The sequence below is a fragment of the Dasypus novemcinctus genome, chromosome 21 (genome assembly GCF_030445035.2).
Source record: "Dasypus novemcinctus isolate mDasNov1 chromosome 21, mDasNov1.1.hap2, whole genome shotgun sequence".
In the NCBI taxonomy this organism is placed as follows: Eukaryota; Metazoa; Chordata; class Mammalia; order Cingulata; family Dasypodidae; genus Dasypus; species Dasypus novemcinctus.
The window spans coordinates 34,195,231-34,219,378 of record NC_080693.1 but is presented as its reverse complement, the minus strand read 5'-3'; the positions used below and the strand labels follow the sequence as shown (position 1 = coordinate 34,219,378).

At 39.6% G+C, this 24,148-nt stretch overlaps 2 protein-coding genes across 6 annotated transcripts in view; one reads left to right on the top strand and one right to left on the bottom strand.

Moving 5' to 3' along the window:
- Window positions 1-9,804, bottom strand: part of SSH2 (slingshot protein phosphatase 2) — a 312,427-nt gene extending 302,623 nt beyond the window's left edge. Inside the window, exon 1 of one of the 2 annotated variants that reach the window (XM_004454370.3) lies at window positions 9,493-9,804. In XM_004454370.3, the coding sequence (XP_004454427.2) occupies window positions 9,493-9,555 (63 nt within the window). In that variant the 5' untranslated portion in view covers window positions 9,556-9,804. The remainder of the gene's footprint in view (window positions 1-9,492) is intronic. The other variant, XM_004454372.3, reaches the window with a different exon arrangement.
- A 60-nt stretch (window positions 9,805-9,864) lies between these two features.
- EFCAB5 (EF-hand calcium binding domain 5) overlaps window positions 9,865-24,148 on the top strand; it is a 277,520-nt gene continuing 263,236 nt past the window's right edge. For 2 of the 4 annotated variants that reach the window (XM_058283114.2, XM_058283110.2), the window contains exon 1: window positions 9,878-10,003. The gene's annotated coding sequence lies outside the window, so the exon portion shown is untranslated. Of the gene's footprint in view, window positions 10,101-24,148 lie in introns of all 4 variants that reach the window. The other 2 variants (XM_071210465.1, XM_058283113.1) reach the window with 2 other exon arrangements.

Below are 24,148 nucleotides of genomic sequence, written 5' to 3'. Positions count from 1 at the left end.
CTAAACCTGCAGAACAAACATGTTGTTTATTCCACAGACATGGACTTTCTGACCATATATATAACTTCTTACATTCCCTTATCTGACCAAAGCAATAAAAAGTAAACAGGATTTTTTTTAAGTGGAGGAAGGTATAAGGATAAGAGAGGAAGAACAGGTGGGGAGCAAGGCAGTAACCAAAAACATACTTTCCAATGACAGAGGGTTCAGTATTTGGCAAGCAAGTCTTAGACAACTATATCTTACAATAATTACTCTGTACAAAAGAACTGGCTTACAATTTTGAATGGAGCTGAAAGGGATTAATATTAGAAATAAATAAAATATATTTCATTTTCCTAGCTGTAAAAATTTGCACCTTTTCAAATAAGTTTCTACCACATTCCCTGTCAATTATCTCCTTCAGAATTGTCTTCTTCCTGTGTACTCAGTCTATGCCTTTCCTCTTGCACTCAACATTCTAGGTTTTTGATTACAGATGTTTAGTTTGTAGCTGTTCCCTCTCTCCACCTTCCCCCTTATTCCTACCCACTCACACCCCCACATACACCAGGGGATTTGTAAATTCTCGAAGGCAAGGATAATGCTAATATCATCCTACAGGGCTTGAGGAGGCCCTCCACAAATTTCTGCCTAAGTTTATCAAGTACCAAGGCACAAGCAGCAAAATGACTCAAACTGCAATGATTCGAATGAAAGCTGAGCTAAAGTGAAGCTAAATGACTAAACGCTAAAGGACATCAAACATTACCTAGACATGGAGACTAATTCTAACAGAGACTACCAGGGCTTAAATTCCAGTTCTGCCATTCCGTACTGTGCAAGTTTAGGCATCTCTCTGAGAATCAGTTTCTTCAATCTGTAAAATGGGAATAATTACAGTAATCCCTTCAGATGATTGTTGTGATGCCTGTTTATAGCTAATCCCACTGCCTATCACACAGCAAAACTTGAAACAGGGAGTTATTATTAGGACAGTTATACTTTAAGGATTCTTGCCCGTAATCCCACATTTTAACAAATTCACTTCAAGGAAAGTCAAGAGAATATAAATACACACACACACTCACTGTGTCAGTGGTAAAAGTAAGGGCACAGAGGTTGTCATTCAGAACAACTTATCTATCTTTATTTCCCCAGCTCCATTTTTTTTTTACTTCACACCTCATCAATACTGCATTGCTTGTGGTTCCCAGCATACAACATGTTTTTTCTATCCCTGTGCCTTAAATCCATACTTTTTGCCCTGGCTAGAATGCTTCCCTTCCTCCTGCTACCCACCCCTAACCCTCTGTTTGTTGGCCAACTCCCAATTCCTTTAAAGTTCAGCTCAGAAGGACTTGTTTGCCTTTGTCTTCCTCAGGGCTTATATATTAATAGGTTGTGATTTCTACACTGGATTCTATTTACTTATTTAATACCAGTCTTTCCATTTCTACTCTACTCTTCCTGAAGCCAGGGACTAACTGGCTATTGGATCCTCAGTCATGGCATAAATGAATGAATAAACATATATCCTCAGAACCAAGTGCTGTGCAGGACACAAAAAGGTACCAAATTACCCTTTTGTTTTTCTAACAGATTCAAACAGATCTATAAAATCTATCCTTCCCCACTTTTGTTTCTAAGCATACCCTCTTCTCACTCAGTAAGGGAAATATCTTACCCTGTCTTTTAAGAAGTCTAGGAAACCATGGGTCCTTTTACTACATTTCAGACCAAGAGCACCTCACCAGACTTTCCCTTGACAAATGGGAAAATGAGAGGCACTGTGAATAGCAGATGTGCTGCTCAACTGGGCAAGAAAATGCAAACTGCAAAAGGATTCGGTACTAAGAACCAGAAGAAGAGAACTGATAGGGTTACCTGCACAAAATAGCACTCAGTAAATATTTGCTAATTTAACAGGAGTCCTTAGGTCTCTTAGGTTTGTTTGGTTTTTTGAAATAGTTCCTCTACTACAGCTAGGTTTTTTTGAATGAATGAACAAATAAATGAAATAATATGGACATGTGAATGCCTACAATAGACTACCATGTAGCCAACACAACAGCAACATTTAATGGCAAAACAATAAAGCCCTAAACTGCTGTTCCAGGAGTGATATTAATGGTGCTACATGGAAAAGAAGTGTGGACTCCAAAACCTCTTCCCAGTGGCCTTTGCAGACTAGGCATAAACTGAAATCTGCTTCTTCTCATTTAATGCTAGATAGAAAGGACAAGAGGACTGAAGATACTTTTCAAGTAGCAAACTACTCTATTGATAGAAAACTAAGTAGAAAAATGCGGAAAAAAGACAAAAAAGAAAAGTAGTTTGGATTGATGGCATTTTTTTTAAATGACTATAGATTAAATGAATAACACAAAACAAAACAAAATTGCAAGTGAAAAATGGGAGCAGATATTTGCAACATAACAGAAAAAGGTGAATATTTTTTAGTATATAAATACTTTTTAGTATTTATATATATATATAAATATATATATTTATTTATATATATATTTATATATATATAAAAATATATATATTTTTAGTATATAAATACAGACCAATATGAAAAAAATAAGTACTATGGAGAAAGCTGGAAAAGCACACAGGCAACTTACAAAACAAGGAATATGTTACATATAATAGCAAATAATTGAAAAACATGTTTAATCTTACTGATTAAAATATAAATTAAAACAATAAAATATTAGTGCTTACAAGGCATTTGAGGTCAGACAGCGGCCCTACAACCTTGAACAATTCACTGTACTTCTAAGAGACTCAATTTTCTTTGTAAAATAGAAATGATAATAACACCTACCCCACAGTAGTGATGTGAAAATTAACACAATGCATGTAAGGTACCCAGCACAGTGTCTGGCACACAGTAAGCGTTCAATAAACAATAGCTATTACTATAATAAAAAAATGGATGGTGATGATGATAGTCAGGGCTGATGAAAGTACAATGAAACACATTCTCATATACAGCATGTAAACAAAGATTGATTCAGCCTTTCTGGAGTATAATTTGGCCGTAAGTATCAAAAGCCTTAAAGGCTGGTTATATCCTTTGGCTTCTGGGATATCTTTCTATGCTTAAAAGCAACAGAAGAACTCAAAATGGAAAAATATTACTAAATATGACTATGATTCATCGATCCATCCATTGATCCATGTATCAAATATTTTTGAACCTGGGAATACAAAAATACACAAACAGACCCAGACAGTGGCTTACAGGTTAGTTGGAGAGAGAAACAATCAATAACCAAGTACAGTAAAGAGACAAGAACCACGATGGGTAGAGTGCTATGGTGTGCACAGAAAGAGGACCTACCATAGTCTGGGGGTGGAGTCAGGGAAGCTTCCCAGAAGTGACATTTAAGCTGAGACCTGAAGGATGAGTAGGAATTAGTAAGGAAAGGAGATGAAGGAAATGTGTTCTAAGTAGAGGATGTGCAAAAGCCTGGAGACCAGAGGGAGCATGGCACGTGAGCGTGACTGTGAGCATTATACAAGGCAGGGACTTGAGGAAGAGATGAGGCTGAGGAGGTAAGCAAGGTTGGCTCATTAAACATCTTGTTAGCAAAACTTTGGAGTATAGATTTTTTTCTATGGGCAGTACAAACAATTTGAAAGCAAACAACTTGCAGTAAATAAAATAAAGGGTTAATATTCATAATTTATCAAGAGGGTACACAAATTTCAAAAAAGGAAAAACTCATAAAAAGGAAACAAGATTGTGATGAAGGCGCACAACTCTGTAAATTTACTTTAAAAAATAATTTAATTGTACACTTAGTAAAAGAGGTACATTTTAGGGTATATCAATTATACCTCAATAAAGCTGTGTGTTTTTTTTTGAAAAGACATACAAATGCCTAGTAAATATTAGAAAAACATTCAACCTCTCTAATAAAATAGGAATCAAACCAACTAGATACCACTTATTATCCTAAAAAATTAGTAATGATTAAAAATGAAAAGAGAATACCCAGTACTAATAAGGCTAGGAGAAATGAGCCTTCTTACCCTATGCTAACAGGAATAAATGTCAACTGGACACCAACTAAATATGTAACAGGAGCCTTAAAACTGAGATACTTTATATTCTACTAACTGCATTTCTTGAAATTTAAATAAATGTTCCAAAATGCCGTTAACTATTTATACCCAGTGATGTTCATGCAATATGGGAGGTACCAGGGATGGAACCTAGGACCTCAGGTATGGAAAGAAAGCACTCAACCCTGAGCTACATCCTCTCCCCAATGAGAGTTGGTTTTTTCTTTTGTTTGTTTGTTTGTTTGTTTAGGAGGTACTGGGATGGAACCCAGACCTCATACATGGGAAGTAGGTGCTCAACCACATGAGCTACATCTGCTCCCTGCAATGTATTCTAAATAACCAAAAAAAAAAAAAGGGAAAAACCTCAATTTCAACAATAATCGAAAGATTAGAATGAGACAAAACTACTGAATGCAGCCATTTAAATGATATGCCAATATATTTGAGATATATACCAAATTCTTCTAAAAAGTATACAAAATGATCTTTGGGAACAGCAGCATTTTAGCTATGTGAAATACAATGGTGGCACAAAACTCTTTTATTCTTTTTTCTCTATTTTTCTGTATTGTCCAAATTTCCAACAATGGCAATGTATTTTGTCTATAATTTTAAGAATATTTCTAAAGCTGTCTTCAAAAAATTAAAAAGCATTACTGTCAAGTACTTATACTTCATATAAATCAATTTCATAATCAGCTTGGTTTTATATTTTCTCTGCCTAAGGAGAGAGATGTGAACAAATTGGAATATATATAATTCAATATTTCATTTATTCAGCATCATCAGGAAATAAGATTCACAGATGTAAATATATGTAAATGAATTTCCCAATTAACTGAGAGTGCATCTTAAACATCAAAGCTTTAGTGAAACTTGGATGGATGTCTATTTAAAAATATACCACATTCAATCCTGATTGCTTAAAAAGAACATACAAAACAAAATTAAGCCTTATGATGATTCAGGGTCATCATTATAAACATATAATAGTAGCTCTCAGGGACTACTGAGCCCTAGAGGGCTAACTGCCTCTTCATTAAGTAGCCCAGCACTGCCAAATTTTTTCTTATGCCAGCTATTTATAGGTTTTCTTCTTCTTCCCTTGCTGTGAAACCATACCCTATCATTTCCCAGCACTATAATGCCTTAGCATCACCTGCCACTTTCCATTTCTATTTTGCTGTTGGTAATTTAAGAGTAAGGAAACTAAATATCCAAGTTTATAAAAATTATATGTAAAAGAAGAGTTAACAGATTTCAAATAAGGGTATCATCTAAAAATGACTCTGCACTTGGATGATTATGTTCTAAGTAGTCAAGGTTGCAATATAAATGAATTCCAAAGAGAGTGAGTTCTTGATGGTATCTTAAGCCTTGGTTCTTTAGTAGATGGACAGTTAAGTTCTCAGGATCAGAAACTACATAGGTTATTTGTCTTATCATACCAGGGAAAGAGATGTGGTCCATAAGCCAGGGAATTCAGGTGCTGGTTCTCACACCAACCAGTTTTGCAACCTTCAGCAAGTCTTTTAACCTTAATAAACATCCTGCATAACTTATGGGGCTGTTCTAGAATTGAATTAGATCACAAACACAAAAACACTTCGAAAAGCATAAAGCACTGCACCAAAGTAAAAAGTTATGGTATATACTTTGTCTACATGACAGTGGATCAATATACATATCCAGTCAGAAAATTCATATCAGAAAGAAAAGGGAGAGATAATTCTTAAATTGTCCTCAATTAATTAAGAAACGTCTATTATTTAGAGAGAACAATAAATCCCAAGAGTTGGCATCTCTGATTCCTCCTCTTCTATATCCTATATCCAGTCAGTCCCCAAGTTGTCTGATTCTTCCTCACAATCTCCCTCACAGCTGTCCCTTTCTTTCAATTCACTCTTCACAATTCCAGTTCAGGCCCTTATTATCTCACACCTGGGCTACTGCAACAGCCTCTAAATGGCTCTACTCATAGCCTCTCTCTCTCCCCCTCAAATCCCTCTGGTTCATTTAAATGAGTTTTCTTAAAAGACCACTGTGATCATATCACACAGAAACCTCTGATGACTCTCCATCACCTTCTCCAACAAGTTCAAACTCCTAAGACCCCACAGTTCCTGTACATCCTTAGCGGCATCCTCACCTTTGTCTCTCACTATTCTTCCAAACAAACTCTTCCTCAAACGGGTCTTTTTATTCCTTCAGAATTGCCTTGTATTTTTCTGCCTTTAGGTCTTGGTATACAGAGCTTCTCTCCATTCTCTTCTTCACAGCTTCCATCTTGGCCTATAGAAACTCAACCCATTCTTCAAGGCCTAGTTTGAGAGCCACTTACTATTTTTACTTCTCCTTGGGTCACCAAGGAGGAAAAGATGGCAGATTCTAAAATCAGACACATCTGAGCTTCTGAGTTACAGCTCCAACCACTTGCTGAATGAGCAACATTGGGCACATTGCTTAATATTTCTTTGCTGCAGCTTCCTCACCTGTAAAATGGGGTTAACAGCAATAATCCCTTAGGCATATTTTGAGGAGTAAATGAGTAAATCCATGTAAAGCACTTAGCTCGATGCCAAAAATAGACTAAAGGCCCAAGAAGTGTTATTGCTATCGCTCTTATTACTGCTATTACTCTTATTATTACCATTACCACTGGTGAATTTATCTTAATCTGAACACAGACAATACCAACTAGCTCTTCATGTACATACAGTATCATTCCCCTCTCCTATTCTATCCTCTCATTCCTTGTTTGCTACCTTCTCCTCCACCATCACCATATATATCATCTGATGGACAGGGTTGATGTCTTACAGATATTAGTTTAGTATCTGTAGTGGTTATTCACATTTGGAAGGAAATCAGTAAAGGCCTATTTAATGCACAGTGAAAAAATACTGCAGAGCTGACAGTCCTGCACCCTATAGGGAAATACAAGAGAAGGTTCACAATTATTAATTTTTTAAAAAAATCAGATTTCCAGCCTCACAAAATTAAATGTCTCCTTTCCTGCTTCTGTAGATTCTCCTTGCTCTCTCTCTTTTAAAAGAAACAACCCAAACTATTCAAGCACCAAGAGATGCAAAAGCAAAATATATACATGTCAAACAGCAACAAAGTACTGGCACAAAAGGCCCACAAGACAATTCAGCTGAACAGACGTCTAGAAAAAGTGAAATAGGAAGACACCTTAAAAGGAAAGATAACTGGCTACAACATTGCTGATCATTTCATACTCCCTGGGATTCCTTTGCACCAGTTATAAACAACTGAAATAATTATACTATTGGAAGTAAATGAAAAAACACCAGTCTTTTAGCTCAACAACTGAGACTACCATATGATCAGTTCAACTCCATCTATGAATTCAATTCAATTCAATTCAATAAAAGTGATTATTAACATACCTAAAAAGTCTAAAGTAGCCAAGTTTTGGCAAATTAAGGCATAGCAAGTGAATAAGATTTTACTGTGCACTAATCAAATATTATTATTACACCATAAACTGTTTTCAGCAATGCCCAGGGAAAAGAGAGCTACAGTAATACTAGGTTCTAGTCCATTTGTATGACTTTATTACCTTTCCATTGCTTTCTCAGCCAAAATTAGGCATGGTAGCTATTGTACTTCCTAAAAGTTTTACTAGCACAAAGAATTAAGATGGTCTGTATATTAATGACTTTCCAAAAACTAGCATAAAACACGTAAGAATAAATTATATTAAATTTCTATGCCTAAGATACTCACCTTCAGAGGACGCTGAAAACTTTTACCAGTTTTGAAACACACTTACTCTCAAATTAAAGAAACTTAAGAGTTGGAAACAGTCCTGAAAGTCCCCCATTGAAAGAATTTTTTTACCACCTCCCAGGCCAAAGGTCTCCTAGCCTTTGAATACTTCCAGCAGTGGGCATTCAGGGTTTTGCAAGGCAGTTCATTCCATTGTTAAAAAATTCGTTCTTGTAGTCACTGGAAAGCTACCTCACTGAATTTTTACCCAAATATCCTAGTTCTCATTTCTGGAACACAGGATAAGTTAACCTCCGAAATAATCACTTCTGGAATTAGGATATAGTTGTCAATATAGTCACACAAAATGCAAAAGATTGCTCAGGGGTAAAATAAAAAAAAAAAAAAAAAAAAGAAGCCATCACTATACACAACAAAATTTTGAAATTCAGGAAACTATATTGAAATCACACAAGCCAATGTTCTCAAGTTCTCAAAGCTCACACCTCAGTTCCCATACATACACTAATTCAATTTTCTACTGTGTAAAACAGTACAAGGTGGAACAACGCTTACTGAGTACCCTTTTGCCACCTGAGACTGCTATATCTACCAACACGTTTTTTTAAAAAGTACAATTCTGCAAGAAGTTCAAGATGGTTTTTCCCTATTGCTCATAATTTCATTCATTCTATTTCCCTCTAAAACATCAAAATGTTTTTTTTTAAGAGCCCATATTGCCTAACTGGTGCAATATTTTATTTTAAAAAGTAAATGTTTTAAAAAATAAGTTCTAAAAGAATGGAGTGTAAGGGGGTGGGGGTGGGGCGATCAGCGAAGGCAAAGAAGGGCCCAACAGAAAAAGGCTGGTTACAGGGTATTTTCCTTCTGGAAGCATGCTGTAGTTGCACAGGCATCTGAAATAACGAGCCATACAAACACGACCCAAGAACAAGAACGATCATGTGCGATGAGTGTAAGCATAATCGTCTGTAGGATGGAAATGAACTGGCACTGGTCATCAAGCAGCGCCAGATGCTTCGGGACCTCGTAGAGGAAATCTAAGAGACCTAAGAAGCAGACGACACCCTTTCTCTGCCACCCTTTCGAAGGGGAGAGAAACCACTGAGTAACTACCGGTACTCGGTACTCCAATGGAGTACTCCAATGGAGCCCGAACAGTACCGAGCACAAGGAAGAGAGCAAGCGACTGGGGTAAGGCACACAAACCGGAGAGCCTGAAGACGTGTGCAAACACTGAACGGGCCCCTGAAATGGATGTGGGTGAGGGGATGTGGGTGTGTGCAAGGGGCAACGCAGGAGTCCCACGGTCCTCTTCCTACAGCAGAGCAACAGAGGGTAAAAGAAGGGGGAGGGTGAAAAGCAAGAATGACTCATTCCCGAAAGGAAGTGCTCAAGCCATAGGAAGGCAAGCCAGAGGGGAGGAAGGAGGGGCGTCAGCGAGAGGGCTGTGAGGAGCAAGGTGCTCTGGGCGCTGGGGGCAAAAATCAACGTCCAGTGGTTTCTGCAGCTCGTCTTTAAGACAGGGGAGGGGTGTGGGGGGTTCGCGGCAGCCGAGTGCCAGGGCCTGGGAAGCCGCGCGGCGCGTGCGCAGTGGTGCTCGGCGGGACCCGCTGAGGCAAAGCCGAGCCGCTGTGACAGAAGCAAGCGGAGCGGCCGCCGAGAGGGACTCACCGAGGCGCAGGGGCTGGAGGTGGTGCTGGGGGTAGGCGACCGCTGGACCGTGACCAAAGCCATCTAGACGCTGCTAGGCTGTTCCGGGCATGTCATTCTTGTCCTGAGTGTGGGGGGCGGAGGGTGAAGAAGCCGGGACGGGGAAAGAGGTGTGGGGAAGGGGAAGGAGGAGAAGGAGGTCGCAGTGACGACCGCAAGCTCCGCACCCACCACCGGACTCTCGCAGACTGACGCGCGGAGCCGGCGGCTGCAGGGCGGCGGGCGGGCGGTTTGGCAGCTGCCGGGCACAATGAGAGCTTCCAGTGCGCAGGCGCCACCTGTCAGCAACCGCCTCTCCCCTCGGCGCGCGCCGCCGCCTTGCAGTTAACCCTTGAGCTGCCGGAAGCCGGCCAGAGTGTACGCTTCTGGCCGCCGCCTGCTCCGGCGTTTTCTCCTGGGCGCTGGAATCGCGCAGTTTGCCCGCGCCTTGGGCCTCGGAGTGCGACGGGGGAGGGCCGAGGGAGCATGCTGGGTAAGGGGGCCGGGGGCCGCTGGAGTCCCCCTCTTGAGGGACAACCGTTTAGTGAGGCGGGGCGCGCAGCTTAACCAACCGTCGTGGAAAGAAACAGGTGAAAATCCTGAGGCCATAACGTATTCTGGTGGGAAAGGGTTCCTTGGGGATTCAAACGCTTTCGCTGGATGTGGGTGGGACTGAGCTAGAGACCCCCCCTTGCGCAACCGGGAGATGTGTTTATCCCCTTCGACTCGCCTCTCGCGGACTCTTTCTGAGCTTTCTCACCCTTCCGTCTCGGAGTCTATTACGATTTTTGTTGAGACTTTTTCAAATAAAGGTTTTAATTTTAAATGCAAAGCTTTATGCTATTCTAATGGCAGGGAGAAATCACTGAGAAATTACCACTCAGCACTCCGAGGGAATCCTATTTAAAGACTCATTCATTATTCCTGAGGTGAGCATGGGAGGCAGAGGAAGCTGGACTCAGAGTTGTAAGGGTCCAACCTGCTATTTACCTCCCATTTGCTTCCTGCTGTGAAGAAATTCTTAGGCAAAACAGGATTTGCTCGTGGTTCTTCTCCTTTGTCTCTAGATTTCACTATTTCATAGATAGGTGAAATGTGGATTAAAAATAAAGGCATAATTTCCTAGGCGATACACTGCCAGCAGAACATAAATCAAGAAAAATCAAAATTAAAAAGGAAAACTCGCACTATGCAAATTTCATTGGTTATTTGCAGAGTTGATAAAGCAAATTCTCAATTTGAACAGACGCGCTGATGAATACCACCATACATATCAGAGCTGTAGAAAACACACGTTCTGGAGTTTGCAGTTATTAAAGCCCACCTCCTCCTGTTTGTCACTCAAAGACGTTCTTGGATCTCATTGCTCCTTTTAAACTGACAGGGCTGTCATGAGCTCTTTCTCGTTGCTGTACGGTTAAGTGCCACAAGAGCCCTCTGTGTTGAGCCTTTGTTCTCTCCCGGGTGCCCTGTGATTGAAATAATTAGCAGGGAGCTTCCATCAAGAATCAGACATTAAGGGTCCCTGTGCTGTACAGTCCTATATAGAGTGTATTGAAGAGAAGCCAAATGGTAGGCGTTTGCCCCCTGGTGGTGGTCTAGAGGGCTTGAAAGACAAAATTAAAAATACGGTTCACAGATGAAAAGATCTGTGTTTTCCCCAGAGCTACTTGCTGTTGTAAACAGGAAAAGAAAAGACAAGGTTCAGAAGGAAGAACTTTGAACCAGTGCTTAAGAGACCAAACAGGAAGCTATGTATATAGTCAAGATATATATAGCTAAAAGCTGAAGGAACTGAAAGAAAATTGAAAGAAAATAATATGTGGTTTATAAACAAAAGTATTATTAATTTTTCAAGTATTATTCAAACCAGAAGGTCTTAATATTGTACTTATATGTTGATTCTCTTACTGATTCAAGGATAGCAACACTGATATCTATTTTTGTGTTGCAATATACTCTTAGGAAACATTTTAGAAGATGAGAGGCTGTTTAATTCCATTGTAAAAACCAGAAAGATCTGGTTTCTAGTTCCAGATCTGTAAAACCTTAAGCAATAGCTTCAACTTTTTGAGCTTTAGTCTTTTTATCTGTGTAATGGAGCTTCTCCTTGCTAGATCACAGGATTCTTGTGCTCAAATGAGATAATGTAGAGTGCAGTAAAAACTGTAAAGCCCCATGTGTAATTAAGATAACTATTATTCTCTGAAGTTTGTTTCAAGTTCTATAAGATTTTGAGTGCACCTATGCACAGAGAATAGTGCCAAGCAAAAAGAGAATGAAAAGAACAAAAAGACATAATTCATTCCTTTTTTTAACTGCAAAGCACAAACATTTATTGAGAGCGTGTTATGTGTTGATAGCTTTATATTCAGTATCTCATTTATTATTGCAATATCAATGAGATATTTATTTATTTAGATTTAAAAAATTTATTTCTCTCCCCTTCCCCCCACCCCCCTACCCCCTCCCCTGTTGTCTGCTCTGTTTGTCCATTTGCTGTGTGTGTTCTTCTGTGACTGCTTCTATCCTTATCAGCAGCACCAGGAATCTGTGTTTCTTTTTGTTGTATCATCTTGCTGTGTCAGCTCTCTGTGTGTGTGGCACCATTCCCAGGCAGGCTGCACTTTCTTTTGTGCTGGGCCGCTCTCCTTCCAGGGTGCACTCCTTGAGCGTGGGGCTCCGCTATACAGGGACACCCCTGCGTGGCAGGACACTCCTTGTGTGCATCAGCACTGCGCATGGGCCAGCTCCACACGGGTCAAGGAAGCCCTGGGTTTGAACCGCGGACCTCTCATGTGGTAGGCAGACGCCCTATCCACTGGGGCAAGTCCGCTTCCTGAGATATTGATATTAAATTCAATATCTCATTTATTCCCACCCCATTTTAGAATGAGGAAACTGAGGCTGTGAGGGGGCAGTAATTTGTCCAAGGTCACATAGCTTAACTTGAGACTTCAATGCCTGGCCCCACTAGGCTCAGTTGCCTCTTACATCAGTTAAGAAAAAGTAGAAAAAATCATGTTCATATTTTTAAAAATATATCATGGAGCAGACTACAGAATTTGCATGAATCTTCAAGATAAAACAAGAGATGTCTACAAAGTTTTACACTGATGCTGAATATTTGTATCTAGGCTTACAGACCCTCAGGAATATGAACTTTTAAATTATTTTTTAAAATGTCTGTAAGATAATTAATATATAAATATACTTACTATCTTACAGATAAGGAAACAGTTCTCTTTGACCATGTCCCCCAATTCTGATTTCTTCTCTTCCTCCCTTACAGAAGTTATCTCTGTTGTCAGTTTGGTGAGTTTTCCACAACTTTCTGTGTCACATGGAAATTATATAATATTGTGTTTTTCTTCTTATATAAATGCTGTTATACTCTATATTTGTATGGCATACCATTCTGCAACTTGCTTTTTTCATTCAGCCATACATTCAGGAGATCTGTCCATTTTAGTACACGGAGTCTACCTTGTCCTTTTAAACACTGTATCAGTGTGTCATTCATTGCTTATTTAATCATTCCCCAATTAATTGGTATTTGTTTCTAATTTTTATTACAAACAATGTTGCAAGGAACATCCTCAAACATCTTTGGGTATGCACATGTGCAAGTGTTTCTTTAGGGTAGGGACTGAGTGGCAGAGTTTCTGTGTCCTGAGGTATATGCCTTTAAAATTTAATAGTGTTACCAGTTCCTTAAAGTGTCTGAACGATTATATCAGAAACTTGAACGATTATATCAGAAAACTATCTTTTATCACAGATTTCAACCATGCTCTGGAAAAATCGCATAGCTTTTTGGTCATTTTAAGGTGTAAGAACATTTTAAACTTTCAGTTATGAAAAAGTACAATCCAGCATAATTAAAAATGTCAATATTACATCCAACTGAAATCAACCTGAGATGGAGAAAGGATGGGGATCTGGTCTTTTCAGTGTCCTCTTTTTTTTTTTTTTTAATATTCTATTTTGAAATAATTTCAAACTTGGAGGATAGTTTCAAAAATAGTACAAAACCTATACAGAGAACTCCAACATACCCCCCTACCCAGGTACCCATATCCACACTTTTAACTTTTTGTTGCACATGCTGTGTCATTCTTTCTATCTTCTATCTATCTATCCATCCATCTATCTATCAAACCTTTGAGAGTAGGTTATATACATTGTGCTCCTTATACACTTAATACTTCCATGTGCATTGCCTAAGAACAAGAATATTCACTTATGTAACCACTTTAAGTACAGTTGTCCAGTTCAAGAAATTTAACGTTGATATAAAGCCTACAGTCTATATTCCCATTTTTTCATATGTCCCAATAATGTTCTTTTGGGCTTTTCTCTTCCATTATTAGATCCTGTCCAAGATCATGGATTGCCTTTAATTTCTATTATCTCTTTAGTTGCTTTTTTTTTATACAATACAAACTTCGCCATCTCAACCATTCCCAAGCAGACCATTCAGTGGGATTAATCACATTCACAATGTTGCATTACTGTCATCACCATCCATTACCAAAACTTCCCATCACCTCAAACGAAAGTCCTATATTCATTAACAACCCATTCCTCCTCCTCTTCATAAACACACACACTTCTTCCCCATAACCCGTCCTCTCTATAAACTTGCATATTCTAGCTATTAATATTTCATATGTGGAATCATACAATAACTGTCCCTTTGATTTATTTCACTTAACATGATTCTGCCTTTCCTTAACAGCAGAATAAGTAGATTAGTAGTCAAGAAATCTCATCTTTAGGTAAGGAACATTTTTTTTCAGTGTATGCAAGGTGCTAAAACCCTGGTCAAAACTAAATAATAAGATACCTAAATTTATATTAAGCTTGATTGTATCAGAAAGTTAATTATTTACTTGGGAAATAGCTCTTCCTGTTATATAACCTTCTAAGGAAAGTAAGATTTGGAAATTATTGGTACCTGTTTATTAATTTATTTACCATTAATTAAGAAAATATCTAGTGGACTTACTGGTAATCTACTATACAATTACTGTGACTCTATCAGTGGAAGAAATTATATCATTGATGTGGAGACAGTGGCCACGGGAGTTGCTGAAGGCAGGGAGAGGAAAAAGAGGTGTGATATTGGGGCATTTTGGGGACTTCGAGCTGTCCTCAATGATATTGCAGGGACAGATGCAGGACATTATATATCCTGCATAACCCGCTGAATAGACTGGGAAAGAGTGTAAACTACAACATAACGTATAATCCATACTGTGTAACAATGCTCTAAAATGTACTTAGCAAATGCAGTGAATGTACCACACTAAGGAAAGAAGTTGTTGATGTGGGAGGAGAGGAGGGTATTGAGAGTGGGGTATATGGGAGCCTCTTATTTATTTATTTATTTTTATTATTTTTTTAAGATTTTAAAAATTTATTTCTCTCCCCTTCCCCTTCCCCCCAGTTGTCTGTTCTCTGTGTCCATTCGCTGTGCCCTCTTCCGTGTCTGCTTCCGTTCTTGTCTGGGAGGCACAGGAATCTGTGTCTCTTTTTGTTGCATCGTCTTGCTGCATCAGCTCTCCATGTATGCGGTGCCACTCCTGGGCAGGATGGACTTTCCTTTGTGTTGGGTGGCTCTCCCTACGGGGCACACTCCTTGCACGTGGGGCTCCCCTACATGGGGGACACCTCTGCATGGCAGGGTGCTCCTTGCGTGCATCAGCACTGCACAGGAGCCAGCTCTACACAGGTCAAGGAGGTCCTGGGTTTGAACCACGGACCTCCCATGTGGTCGGTGGATGCTCTATCCATTGAGCCAAGTCCGCTTCCCTCTTTTATTTTTTAATGTAACATTTTGTGTGATCTATGTATCTTTAAAAAAAAGATAATTAAAAAAACCTATTGAGTATGTACTATATATTAGACACTATTTAATAAACAACATAAATGTGTATCTACCTCTCAGGAGTTCATAGTATGTTGGCAGGGAAAGCATATCAACAAATAATTTCAGTACAGTTTAGTGGTACCATGACTTCAGTGACCTCTTCTAGGTCCCATGGGAGATATACATACATACATACATACATACATACCTGCGTACATATATATGTATGAGAAGTCTAGATATATACAAAGTACTACAGAAACACAGAGGAGACTATCTAGGCAAATATACTGTTTATTACGTTGGCTTTCAGGCTTTGGCATAGATTCCACTATAGCCACTTTGTGAACTGACCTGAATCACATGCAAATATTTGAAATGTATGCTCTCTGCCCATTTATACTTACTTTTCCCTGAGTTCCACCCTGGTTCCTACTTGGTCTTCTGGTCATCTGAGGGAGGAGGTATCTACTTCCAATAAAGAGAAGATCCTAGGAACCTCTAACTCTGCTAGCTGAATGTGAGAAGAGAGGCCAAGAGCAGGATTCCTGAAAAAGGACCCCAAGAGACAAGTCCTCCTAATCTCTCTTTTTTATTTTTGCTTTATTTTGTACATTTAATAATTGAAAATATAAACAATTAAAAACTAAAAAGAAAACAGTTGAATAAAGACATACATTTCTCAATTAAATGTACTGAATACATATAATTTTTTAATCATATTGCACAATATATTTGGTTCATATTAACACAATCATACAGTATTTGTCCTTTTGTGTCTAGCTTGCTTCGTTCAACATAATGTACTCCAAGTTTATCCATATTGTCATATACTTTATGATTTCACTTCTTACAGCTGCATAATATTCCATCATGTGAATACACCACAGTTTGTTTATCCATTCTTTTGTTGATGGACATCTGGGTTGTTTCCAGCTTTTGGCGATCGTGAATAATGCTGCTATGAACATTGGTGTGCAGATGTCTCTTTGTGTCACTGCTCTTGGTTCTGGGTATATGCCCAGTTAGTGGTATTGCAGGGTCATGTGGCAAGTCTATATTCAACTTCTTTAGGAAATGCCAAACAGTCCTCCACAGTGCCTGTACCATTCTGCATTCCCACCAACAGGGAATAAGTGTTCCTATCTTTCCACGTTTTCTCCAACACTTGTAGTTCTCTGTCTTTTTAATAGTGGTCATTCTGATAGGTGTGAAACAATATCTCATTGTAGTTTTTTATTTTATTTTATTTATTTACTTATTTATCCCCCCCCCCCTTGTGGCTTGCTTGCTGTCTGTTTATTTGCTGTGTCCATTTGCTGTGCATTATCCTGTGTCTGCTTGTCTCCCTTTGTTGTGTCATCTTGCTGTGCCACCTCTTCGCAGGCATGAGCCATCAGCTCTCCACAGGCGTGGGCCAGCTTGCCTTCACAAAGAGGCCCCAGGATGCGAACCCAGCGCCTCCCATATGGTAGATGGGAGCCCAGTTGATTGAGCCATAGCCATTTCCCTCTCATTGTAGTTTTTTTTTTTTAAGATTTATTTATTTCTCTCCCCTTCCCCCCCACCCCGGTTTTTTGTTCTCTGTGTCTATTTGCTACATCTTCTTTGTCTGCATCTGTTGTTGTCAGCGGCATGGGAATCTGTGTTTCTTTTTGTTGCATCATCTTGTTTTGTCAGCTCTCTGTATGTGCGGCACCATTCCTTGGCAGGCTGCACTTTCTTTCACGCTGGGCGGCTCTCCTTATGGGGCGCACTCCTTGCACGTAGGGCTCCCCTATGCGGGGGACACCCCAGCGTGGCAGGGCACTCCTTGCATGCATCAACACTGCGCATGGGCCACATGGGTCAAGGAGGCCCGGGGTTTTAACCACAGACCTCCTATGTGGTTAACCACTGGGCCAAGTCCACTGCCCTCATTGTAGTTTCGATTTGCATTTCCCTAATCATCCTAATCTCTTTTTAGCACTTGTCCCACCCATTATGAAGGCCAAGTAGTGCCATTGGAATTCATTTAATCCTTAACTTACATCACCATGTCTTTGGGGTGAAATAATAGGGCAATTTTTGAAAACTTTTTTTTTTAAAGATTTATTGTATTTATTTCTCTCCCCTTCTCCCCCATTGTCTGCTCTCTGTGCCCATTCATTGTGTGTTCTTCTGCTTCCACTTGCATTCTTGTCAGTGGCACCAGGAAACGTTTTTTTGTTGCATCATCTTGCTGCGTCAGCTCTCCATGTGTGTGGTGCTGCTCCTGGGCAGGCTGCACTTTTTTTTTTCATGTGGGTCAGCTCTCCTTATAGGGCACACTCCTTGCATGTGGGGTACCTCTATGCAGGGGACACCCCTGCGTGGCATGGCACTCTTTGCACGTGGCAGCACTATGCATGGGCCAGCTCACCACAGAGACCGGGAGGCCCTGGGTATCAAACCCGGGACCCTCCAAATGGTAGGCAGACACTCTATCAGTTGAACCACGTCTGCTTCCCTTTTGAAAACTTCTGAGATCAACTGGTTCTTAAGCTTTGAGAACCTAATGAAAACTTTTAACCTCTCTAGAAGGATGCACATTGCATATTTCACACACGCACTGAAATCCACCTAAGAGCCCAGGCCAAGAAATCCTGATCTAGAGGTTCAAACAGTGCTTCCCAACTTTTTTCACATCTCGGTACACAGAGAAATGATGATACTTGTACAGTACACTGGGATAAATTAAAGGAATTTGGAGGCAATTATATTGGGCTTGGTGAAAAAAAAAGTAGTTTTCTTTATAATACATAATTTCAATGAGAAAAATATTAAGGATAATATTTAAATATAAAGCTTCCAAATAAAATCTTTTTAAAAATTTAATGAAAAAAACCTGAGATTGCATTTGTGAGTGTTTTTTTAATGTAGAGTTTTATGATTGAAATGACCGCATGCAATTCTTGAACAAGACAGTTTAACAATGATCTCTTAAAGTGCTTGGCAGTTATAGTTGATGAGAGCTTTGTTCATACAAGTAGGCAATAAAAGAATTTCACAATAATTCAAAATTTATAAGTATAAATTATATTTGACTTTAACAGCTCTCTTCTTCCATTGACAAATATATTGAGGAAATATATGAAAATATCTTGCAATGATGTCATTGGATTTAGAATTCACTCAAACATTTTTCATATCATATATTTATTGCAAAATAATGACAGAGTTCTGTTTTGCAGAACACATCTCTTATCATGTTATCAGAGTTGGTATCTAGGTTCTTGGCTGTATCACATAAAGGAATTTAAGGACATGCAAAGGAGCAAAGAGTTTATTAAGAAACAAGAGAAGATAGGTACACACCTGAGACATAGGTGTGGGCTGTGCTACAGAGTGAGATATGCACACCCACTCTAGGGGGTGTTTACACTGATTGAGTATTAGGACAGAGCAAGGAAAATTCATTGGGTGGTTTTGTTTTGTTTTCTTTTTAAACATAAATCAATTTTGTTGACACATTAATAAAGCATAAATCCATCTAAAGTGTAAAATCAATGGCATTTGGTGTAATCAGATATTTATGCCTACATCACTTCAGTCATTCTTAGAGCACTTTTATTATTCCAATAATAATAATAAAAGCAAAACTCATCACCTCTCAATCTCTCTATGCTTTCCCTGCAGTATATAGCTGCTATTCTTTTTCCTTCTGTCTAGTATATTTGTATTTGTATTTTGTTAAAAGTCTTATATATGCAATATCACCCATATTTGTATTTTACATGAGGTTTTACTATCTTACATAGTCCCATGTTAAAGTTTTTGACTTTCCTTCTAGTAATATACACTATGTTAGACTTTCCCTTTCAACCTGGGTTATTTGGTTTTTAGGGGTTCTGGCTGGTGGTAATTGGCTTCTTGCTGCTGTCTTTGAGCCCTGAGTTGGTGTTAGGTCCTTACAAAAGTATGCAGGTGGTGATGGTGGGGCATTTTCTGTTTTTCTTTCTGCCATGTGAGAATGTTGCAGGTTACATTCTGGTAATGCAGCTGCTGGGTGGGAGCTGCTAGCTGTCTTACGATAACTGTTTGTGTTAACTTGTCTGTGAGTTAGCAGGTTGAAGGCCCTGCGTCAGGATTTTCTTCCAGGGGGTGTTTGTGTAATTCAATGGGTTTTCAGCCCCTCCTTGTTATATCCCTATTCTATCATGTCTCAATCAGAGCAATCATTTTTTAAAAACATCAGTTTTATACATATTAAGCATACAATTCATCCAAAGTGTACAGTCAATGTGCAGTGTGTCCATGTCCTGATCCATCAGCACCTAGAACTTACACATCTCCAGCAGTTTAAAGCCTCAATGTTTACAATGGGCAGAAACATGCACTGCAGCTGACTGTTGAAGATTCCCAGGTTGTAGACCACTCCTTGGTTTTGCTCAGTAAGTTCTTCATTGTGCTTGTTACTGTCGATTCTCTTCAGCTGCCCTCTGAGAATCCCTAAATCAAACTGTGCCAACCAGGGGTCAATTGCCTAGAGGGGATAACTGTTGTACAGTATATCTGTAACTCCTTTATGACACACTGAATGAAGTGTGTCACTAAAAGACTTTAGTTTATATAGCTAAGCTGTTGAAAGAGAAAAAAAAAGATTAGTAAAAGGAAATCCTTAATAATTCAATCCCATATATTTGAAATGACTTGAACAGTCGCAAAGTAATATAACAAGTACAAATTAATATAGCATAGAGTATGTTAGAACTGAGAGTATCGAGAGTATGATTGAGTCTTGCATTGCCTCCACCTGATTGTGGATTGCCTCCACCTGATTGCATTGCCTCCACCTGATTTTAAATAAATCAATTTTATTGATACATATTAATAAAGCATACATTTATCCAAAGTATACAATCAAAGGTATTTGGTATAATCACATAGTTGTGCATTCATTATTTCAATCACTATTAAAGCATTTTCATTATTTAAATAATAATAATAATAAACAAACAAGGAAATTCCTCACCTCTCAAATCTCTGTTTGTCTGCTGCTGTACAGAGCTGCTATTTCTGGCTGTTCTTTCACAATTATTTTCTTGTTTATTAAGTAGTTTTATTGAGATATATTCACATACCATATGATCTATCCAAAATATATAATCAATGACTTTTTTTTTAGCTGTTAAAAGGCCCTTTATTGGGAAGTATATGTGGCTCAAACAGTTGAGCACTGACTTCCCACATACGAGGTCCCGGGTTCAATGCCGAGCCCTGGTACCTCAATAAATAGGCAGATAGATAGATAAAAAGCCCTTTATTGTAAAATTGTAAAAATAAATAGAAAAATAGATTGAAAGAAATGACAGATTTTAAAAGAGAGTGCAAGGCCAGGTTAGATTTAATATAATCAATTATAAAAAATAGATAACACCAGGAGAACCAGCAAGATGGCAGTGGAGTAAGGAGCTCCTAGAGTCAGCTCCTGCTATAGGGCAGTTAGTGAACACCCAGAGCTCTTTGGAGCTAGCTGAAGCACCTGTTTGGGGGCTACAGGAGGCCAGAAGAACATCCTGCAACATCCTTGAAGGAATGGCAGGAGGAGACTGCCCACCTGCAGAGAAGATTCATAAGAGAGCATTCCATGCCATGGAGGCCGGTGCCCATCCTCCACTGGAGGCACAGGCTGCCTCAGGTGCTGTTCTGCCCTGCTGGAATTGCAAGCTCCACTTCCCAAAAAAGGGGGAGGAAGAGGCGATTGGGCACCAATTTCAGCTACTGATGAGTAAATACAGCGTGCTAAAGTATAACCCTGAGAACAGCTAAAGTTTAGCTTGTCCAAGTCAGAAAGAGGCCAGTAGCTGCCATCTTAACACCATGCCTGGCACAAGGAGAAGCAGGGTAGACTGAAAATCACAGTGCTGGTGGAGACCAGCTTCTTTCCATCCAGGTCAGATTGCAGCTCTAGCTTAGGCCCCAGTGCCACCTCTAGCAGGGAGGAATCTGTGGGGACCTGTACCAGCCTCTCCAGGAAATTACTGGTCAAGCCGCAGAGGCCAGTGATCATCCTATTCTGGTGGAGCGAGCCACCCCAGAGCTATTCTGTGGCTGGAATTAGAAGCTCCAATTCTCAAAAACAGGAGAGAAGGAGATAGTTGGCTGTCAATTTTGGCTACTAATTGGTAGACTTGGCTGGCTAAGGTATAAACCTGGGAGCAGGTAGGGTATGAATCAGCCCAAGTTGGAAAGAGGCTGGTGGCCACCATTTTGACTCTGCCTCCAGCCTGAGGGGAAGCCGGGCTGACTGAAGATCACTGTGACAGTAGGAACCTGTTTCTTTCACCCAGATCGGCCTACCACCCTAGCCAAGGCTTCAGCCCCACCTATGGCAGGGAGGAAGTTGGTGGGCCCTGTACCAGCCTATCCAGGTAACCACAGGTAACTTTGGCTGGCACAGACTGAAAATCAGAAGTCTACCAGGGCAACTGCAGTCATCTTGAACCCACCCTGCATAGATTGCTGCTCAAACCTGCAGCTCCATCCCTGCCCCAGGCAGGAAAGAAAGGGGCATGAAGCTTTATCAGTCTCTCTGGGCAACTACAGTCTAGGCCTGCATGACTTGGATTATTCCACAAAGCTGTGACTCTGTCCCTACCCCTGGCAAAGGAGAAAGGTGGAAGAAGTTTCACTGGTCTCTAGTGCAATGAGGGCAGCTTGAGCCTCCACAGCTTACAGCACAAACTACATGCTTGGCTCCTATTGCACAACCAGCAAGGGAGAAAGTGCAGGAAGCCCTAAACTAAAGAGAAAAACTGCACCCAGAATAAATACTCTAGTAAGCCAAATACCAAGACACCCATGAAAAATTACAATCCACAACAAGAAACAGGAAGGTATGGCCAAGTTAAAGGAACAAGATAAGCCTCCAGATGACATAAGGAATTGAGACAACTAATCCTAGATGTTCAAACAAATCTCCTTAATAAATTCAATGAGATGGCTAAAGAGATTAAGGATATTAAGAAGACACTGGGGGAGGTGGACTTGGCCCAATGGATAGGGCATCTGCCTACCACATGGGAGGTCCGCAGTTCAAACCCTGGGCCTCCTTGACCCGTATGGAGCTGGCCCATGCACAGTGCTGATGCACACAGGGAGTGCCCTGCCATGCAGGGGTGTACCCTGTGTAGGGGAGCCCCTCGTGCAAGGAGTGCACCCTGTAAGGAGAGCCACCCAGTGCAAAAGAAAGTGCAGCCTGTCCAGGAATGGTGCCATACACACTGAGAGCTGACACAACAAGATGATGCAACAAAAAGAAACACAGATTCCTGGTGCTGCTGCTAAGGATAGAAGTGATCACAGAAGAAAACACACAGCAAACAGACACAGAGAGCAGACAACTGGGGAGAGGGGGGAATAAATAAATAAATACATCTAGATCTTTTTTAAAAAAAAGACACTGGATGAGCACAAATAAGAATTTGAAAGCATACGTAGAAAAATAGCAGATCTTATGGGAATGAAAAGTGCAATCAATGAAATTTTAAAAATATTGGAATCATATAATAGCAGATTTGAAGAGGCAGAAGGAAGGATTGGTGAGCTTGAAAGAAATAGCCTCAAAGTGAACATACAAAAGAACAGATGAAGAAAAGAATGGAAAAAAATTGAGCAAGTTCTCAGGGAACTAAATGACAGCAAAAGGCATGCAAACATACATGTCCCAGAAGGAGAAGAGAAGGGAAAAGGGACAGAGGGAATATTTGAAGAAATAATGGTAGAAAATTTCCTAACCCTATTGAAGGACATAGATATCCATGTCCAAAAAGCATAATGAGCTCCCATCCCAAAAATCCAAATAGACCAACTCCAAGACACATACTCATCAGAATGTCAAATGCCAAAGACAAAGAAAGAATTCTGAGATACTGTAAGATACTGTAAGAGAAAAACTTCTAGCCAAGAATCTTATATCCAGCAAGACTGTCTTTCAAAAAGGAGGGCGAAATTAGAATATTCACAGATAAACAGAAACTGAGAGAATTTCTAAACAAGAGACCAGATTTTCAGGAAATACTAAAGGGTGTGCTAGAGCCTGAAAAGAAAAGACAGGAGAGAGAGGCCTGGAAGAGAGTCTAGAAATGAAGATTATATCGATAAAAGTGGTGAAAATAAAATATGACAGATAAAACTCATAGTCAGGAATAAATTTAAACAATGATGTAAAGCACTTGTATTCAGAAAATTGCAACTCATTGTTAAAAGAAACCAAAAAAAAAAAAAGGCCTAAATAACTGGAAGAACATTCCATGCTCAATGATTGGAAGACAAATATCATTAAGATGTCAATTTTACTCAAATTGATACACAGCATTAAAAAAATTGAAAGCACGATCATCAAATTTATTTGGAAGGATAAGGGGTCCTGAATAGCCAGAAACATCATAAAAAGGAAAAGTGAACCTCATCTCCAGACTTTACATCGTATTACCTAGCTATAGTGGTAAAAACAGCATGGTACTGGCCTAAAGACAGACATATAGACCAGTGGAATCAAATTTATGGTTCAGAAACAGACCCTCACATATATGGTCAAGTGATTTTTGACCCATCAAACCCACACAGCTCAGGCAGAACAGTCCATTCAACAAACGGTGCTGAAAGAGCTGGATATCCATAGCCAAAAGAAGGAAAATGGACCCCTATCTCACACCTTATCCAAAAATTAAATAAAAATGGATCAAAAGCCTCAAAATAAAAGAATCATAAAACTTCTAGAAGAAATTGTAGGAAAATATC